The sequence below is a fragment of the Monopterus albus genome, unplaced genomic scaffold (assembly GCF_001952655.1).
Source record: "Monopterus albus unplaced genomic scaffold, M_albus_1.0 scaffold339.1, whole genome shotgun sequence".
Classification (NCBI taxonomy): domain Eukaryota; kingdom Metazoa; phylum Chordata; class Actinopteri; order Synbranchiformes; family Synbranchidae; genus Monopterus; species Monopterus albus.
The window spans coordinates 454,385-460,922 of NW_018128219.1; the positions used below are offsets into that span (position 1 = coordinate 454,385).

Sequence of the window (6,538 nt, forward strand, 5' to 3'; positions counted from 1 at the left end):
CGCAGGGAACTCTGTTGTCCCAGCAGTCCTCTTGTCTTGTTACGACAGCTGTGTTCAGTGTCATACTGCGGAACTATGTATTTTTTCCTTTTCTCTTTGATCACAACTTTAAGGAGCCTGCAGCTGCTGGGAGTCTGTCCATATTTAATAACACTACACTTCAAAACATGTCACATTCGAGAGACGGATTTTTATAAGGGTCAGCGCTACGTGACATTGTTCAACCAACCTTAAAGCAATTTTTTGGGATATCAAGAGCTCATCCTGTTGTTACCTCATATTCTTGTACCCCATGAGGAACTGTACTGCATCCATTTTTCTCTGAGGGGACAGCTCTGTCAGGGTGACATGGGAACTTTTACATGGACACTGGCCTTCCCCTATTTAATAAATAAAATGATTGGCACATGACAAATGATTGTTTATGTGGTCCCCTCTGTTCCCATTTTCTTTTCCAGTGAATAGGTTATGACAGTCAGGAACATACCCAGGGCTCCAGACTGCAACGACCAAATTTATTTATGGTACGATGGACTCTTTTCAAAGGTCGCATTGAGTGCAACTGCAAAACATAGTGATTAGTGCATGAGCGACTGCTGTCACTGTAGAAATGGTGGACAGATGTAACAATCTCCAGGACACTGTCATTGTCACTCGCCTGTCTCACAAGGCAGAGATTCCCAATCTATCAAATGTGTCAAACCACACTTACTCAGACACACACGTCACCCCTTCTCTTTGGTGCATTTGAAGTGTAATCACCACAGACAGCTGCTTAAATCAGGTAGATCACCTGTTAATGTGTTGGAAACTTCTTTTTACACGAATCTCTTGTGGTGGATCTGGCTCATGATGTCACTGTGAGCCTTCTGGTTTTACTTTCCCCCGTCCTTTGTAGTAAGATGAGGAAATTAATAAAATGAATAAATCCATAACACTGCTGATTTCCCACTGAGTAGCCTACATGAAGACTATTTTTGTCCAGTACATTTCTGCTGTTGGTCAGCCCGGTGAAGACTGTGCTGTCCTCCTGCTGACAGACAGCTGTTCTGACTAATACTATACTAATAAAACTGAAATGAATAATAACTTTAGCCCAAAAATGAGCTGGCACTAGCCATGTGAGTGAGAGCTGAACTGTGCATGAGGTCCAACACAGACACCACCAAAGAGCAGAAATCCTTCTTCAGAAGAAAAACAGCATATAAATAAATTATGCACACAAACAGCAAAGCAGGCGTGCAACGCTCAATTCATAGTTCAGTTGAAATATAATAACCTAACCATCATCATCGTCATCATTATCATCACACTGACTGCTAGGCTACACAGCGCTGAAGTGACTGTACAGAAGAAGAGCAGGAAACTTGTTCCAGAAGTGGTTTTCACATTTACTGTGTTCCATAGGTCTCCCTCTCTCTGAATTTTATTCTAAATATATTGGAAGGGAAGGTCATTTAAAATAATCTGAAAAATACAGATGATTTTGTATTACATTATAAAATACAGGTGGTGCCACCATCTGTAAGGGTTGGTGGCACCAGTGTGAAATGTTAGTCTGGAGCCCTGATACTAGATATCAGGGTTATGTTACAACCAGTGTCCAAATCCAAATCACTGAATATGGCCAACAAAGTGAGAACTTCTGCCAGCTGAGCAGTGTAGTGATATCCTTAAATTGACAGCATGTGCACATTCATTTAACCTGTGTTTTGTATTGATATTGTGCATAGATCCATCAAAGCACAATTTGTGAAATTACTGTTTAGACAATGAAAAGCACAAACCAACATTCTTTTTGCTAAAATTATTTGCACCTGCATTTATTTATATTCTTTTTGTATAATCCTTATGCAATAGTTCAGGTTATGATCAGAATGTCTTGTAATTTATAGAAATGCTACTACTAACAGAAATGAGGTATCTGAGACATCCTCCATGATTGCAAACCAGATCAATTTCTAGGTCACTCAAAGAGCAAATGAGAAATAATGTGAAGCTTCCAGGCTTCTCTTAAATGACAAGACAGCACTGTGCATGATGGAAGAGGTTATGGATGCATGTTTACTGAAGTTGTGTCCACATGGCCCAGTGTATATAATGCACAGGAAATCAGCGAGTGTGAATCAACAGATCCACCAAACGTCATCTACAGTAAACTGTAGCTAAGGCACATTCACACTGGTGTGTAACACCATCTTACAAACAAATAATAAAGAAGGCTACTGGCCTGATCTCTGTGGTCTTTTCCAAGTACAGATGAATTTGTCAAGGCTCATCCAGCCAAAGCAGCTGCTAATGACTTCTCTATGTTATAGAAACATAGGATATGCAGGACACCACACCTATTGAACTGGGGAAAACCTTGACACTGAACATAAACTGGCCATCAATTACAGTATGTTTCCTCCAAACATATTTCATAGGAGATTTAGACACAGACAAGTCTGGTCTGCTTGGATGTACAATTTCTGTCTCTGTGAAGTTTGATCATGCCCAGAAATGTCCAAATCTAACAGTTGTGTTTCTAGTGTACTTTAGATGTCTTAACCCTTACCCTGAAAAATATAACTATCCCATAAAGAGATGCATTACTATGGCAGTCACTGGCTCTGCATCAAACACTGACTATGTTATAAAAACAATTAAAGAACAAGCTACACTGGAGCAGCCTGTACTTTTCTATCTCAACCGTCTTGTTACAGCATCACAGCCAGTGTGTTTCGACCTCTAGGAATAATAAACAAGTACCATCTCAACAGCGATGTGTCTTCATTTAAGAACCACAGGAAGACTGTCTTTCATCCACATCTTACCAATCAGAATCACATAAGTCCACAGTGTTTGTATCTTGCCTCTGGCTGTGGGGCAGTCAGCATAGTGACTGATACCTGACTGACTGATACACTGGTCTTATATGCAACACTTTAAATGTCCGGGCTATTCAGATGGGGGTGTTGGGCAAATGTCCATTAGAGCCCATGAGTGTCCTGTTGCAAACCAGACCACTAGCCTGCCCACTGTTTAAGACTTGTCCATTTCGTTTGCTCAGAAACTGGGTTCCCCTGAGGGCCTCCTGCTCCACAGGGGTCCTTCTTTCAGAGAGTCCGCTTGGAGTCTCTGCCTGTGGGGCCGTTCGGCTGTGGCAGCGCTGTCTGATGATGAACAGAAACATGGTTATTAAGAGACTGAGGCAGAGCACCAGCATTAGTGACACAACTACCAGCTCTTTTAGGCAACAGGGGCCTTGAGCTGACAGTAGGGGTTCCCCGTCCCAAAACTCTGCCTCATCCTGCCCAGATACGTGTGTCCACAGGGTCAAGTTTCCACCCAGCTGTCTGGTGGTGGTCTGAGTGTCCCTGCTGGACAGCGTTGGCTCAGTCTCTCCTTGTCTTGCTCCTTTTCTTTTAGGCCAGCCCCTCACAGAGGTGTGCAGTACAGGTCCAGGCCTGGCTACAGCTCGTGTGGTTGGAACAGGGTGTGTCTGAGGCTGAATGTGGCTGGTTGGATTTTGAGCCATGGTGCTGCTCCTCTGTTTGACGTGATATATGGCCATAGTCTGTTGGTAGTCATTCTCGGTCGACAGACAGAGGTAGTGACCCAGTGTGGCAGGGGTGGCCACAAAGGTCAGACTCCCATCCCCTAGCTGCAGGTACAGGTCTGAGGACAGCCGGCTGTTAGGACGCTCCCACTGCTGCTGCGACAGCCGCGATACTGCGGGGCACTGTAGCCGCACCACTTCATTCAGAGACACCGACACCAGCTCACCTGCAGGACATGAGGCTGATATACAGATTATAGCTCACCAAACGCTAAAATACACCTCTACAGTGCCTTGCGAAAGTATTCGGCCCCCTTGAACTTTGCGACCTTTTGCCACATTTCAGGCTTCAAACATAAAGATATAAAACTGTAATTTTTTGTGAAGAATCAACAACAAGTGGGACACAATCATGAAGTGGAACGAAATTTATTGGATATGTCAAACTTTTTTAACAAATAAAAAACTGAAAAATTGGCCGTGCAAAATTATTCAGCCCCCTTAAGTTAATACTTTGTAGCGCCACCTTTTGCTCCGATTACAGCTGTAAGTCGCTTGGGGTATGTCTCTATCAGTTTTGCACATCGAGAGACGGAAATTTTTGCCCATTCCTCCTTGCAAAACAGCTCAAGCTCAGTGAGGTTGGATGGAGAGCATTTGTGAACAGCAGTTTTCAGTTCTTTCCACAGATTCTCAATTGGATTCAGGTCTGGACTTTGACTTGGCCATTCTAACACCTGGATATGTTTATTTGTGAACCATTCCATTGTAGATTTTGCTTTATGTTTTGGATCATTGTCTTGTTGGAAGACAAATCTCCGTCCCAGTCTCAGGTCTTTTGCAGACTCCATCAGGTTTCCTTCCAGAATGGTCCTGTATTTGGCTCCATCCATCTTCCCATCAATTTTAACCATCTTCCCTGCCCCTGCTGAAGAAAAGCAGGCCCAAACCACGATGCTGCCACCACCATGTTTGACAGTGGGGATGGTGTGTTCAGGGTGATGAGCTGTGTTGCTTTTACGCCAAACATAACGTTTTGCATTGTTGCCAAAAAGTTCGATTTTGGTTTCATCTGACCAGAGCACCTTCTTCCACATGTTTGGTGCGTCTCCCAGGTGGCTTGTGGCAAACTTTAAACGACACTTTTTATGGATATCTTTAAGAAATGGCTTTCTTCTTGCCACTCTTCCATAAAGGCCAGATTTGTGCAGTATACGACTGATTGTTGTCCTATGGACAGAGTCTCCCACCTCAGCTGTAGATCTCTGCAGTTCATCCAGAGTGATCATGGGCCTCTTGGCTGCATCTCTGATCAGTCTTCTCCTTGTATGAGCTGAAAGTTTAGAGGGACGGCCAGGTCTTGGTAGATTTGCAGTGGTCTGATACTCCTTCCATTTCAATATTATCGCTTGCACAGTGCTCCTTGGGATGTTTAAAGCTTGGGAAATCTTTTTGTATCCAAATCCGGCTTTAAACTTCTCCACAACAGTATCTCGGACCTGCCTGGTGTGTTCCTTGTTCTTCATGATGCTCTCTGCGCTTTAAACAGACCTCTGAGACTATCACAGTGCAGGTGCATTTATACGGAGACTTGATTACACACAGGTGGATTCTATTTATCATCATTAGTCATTTAGGTCAACATTGGATCATTCAGAGATCCTCACTGAACTTCTGGAGAGAGTTTGCTGCACTGAAAGTAAAGGGGCTGAATAATTTTGCACGCCCAATTATTCAGTTTTTTATTTGTTAAAAAAGTTTGAAATATCCAATAAATTTCATTCCACTTCATGATTGTGTCCCACTTGTTGTTGATTCTTCACAAAAAATTACAGTTTTATATCTTTATGTTTGAAGCCTGAAATGTGGCAAAAGGTCGCAAAGTTCAAGGGGGCCGAATACTTTCGCAAGGCACTGTATATATCATCAGATATCACGAAAAGTGCCAGAAGCAGTCTAAACCTAATTACATAACCATGTCCAAAAAAACATTATTAAAGCCAAGGGCCACAAGCACGCTAATTGTCTTCACTTGCTCATGGCTCACTTGCACAAAGATTGTCTACTCTATGCCAATTCTCACATTACATAAATGCATACACCAGTTGACTAGATCCCAGTTTGTGGTTAGAACATACAGTGGGTACGGAAAGTATTCAGACCCCCTTAAATTTTTCACTCTTTGTTATATTGCAGCCATATGCTAAAATCATTTAAGTTCATTTTTTTCCTCATTAATGTACACACAGCACCCCATATTGACAGAAAAACACAGAATTTTTGACATTTTTGCAGATTTATTAAAAAAGAAAAACTGAAATATCACATGGTCATAAGTATTCAGACCCTTTGCTCAGTATTTAGTAGAAGCCCCCTTTTGAGCTAATCCAGCCATGAGTCTTTTGGGGAATGATGCAACAAGTTTTTCACACCTGCATTTGGGGATCCTCTGCCATTCCTCCTTGCAGATCCTCTCCAGTTCTGTCAGGTTGGATGGTAAACGTTGGTGGACAGCCATTTTCAGGTCTCTCCAGAGATGCTCAATTGGGTTTAAGTCAGGGCTCTGGCTGGGCCATTCAAGAACAGTCACGGAGTTGTTGTGAAGCCACTCCGTTATTTTAGCTGTGTGCTTAGGGTCATTGTCTTGTTGGAAGGTGAACCTTCGGCCCAGTCTGAGGTCCTGAGCACTCTGGAGAAGGTTTTCGTCCAGGATATCCCTGTACTTGGCCGCATTCACCCTTCCCTCGATTGCAACCAGTCGTCCGGTCCCTGCAGCTGAAAAACACCCCCATAGCCCAAACTACAAGTGTCACTTCAGATACTTAAAGACTCTTGGCATGATTATCAAAAAACTGTGAAAAATCTTAAGAGAAATTATTTCTCTAATATCATTCAGTCAAACTGTCATAAGCCTCATGTGTTGTTTAAAGTTATTGACTCAGTTCTGAATGTCCCTCAGGTTGCCTGTTTTGAGTCTTCCCCCGCCCTTTGTCAAAA

At 42.8% G+C, this 6,538-nt stretch overlaps 1 protein-coding gene across 1 annotated transcript in view; it reads right to left on the reverse strand.

The window, feature by feature from the left end:
• Window positions 1-1,819: 1,819 nt before the first annotated feature.
• The window catches only part of sema4ab (sema domain, immunoglobulin domain (Ig), transmembrane domain (TM) and short cytoplasmic domain, (semaphorin) 4Ab), a 46,430-nt gene continuing 41,711 nt past the window's right edge, over window positions 1,820-6,538 (reverse strand). The window contains exon 14 of the mRNA XM_020624848.1: window positions 1,820-3,768. Coding sequence (XP_020480504.1) covers window positions 2,945-3,768 — 824 coding nt within the window. The 3' untranslated portion in view covers window positions 1,820-2,944. The remainder of the gene's footprint in view (window positions 3,769-6,538) is intronic.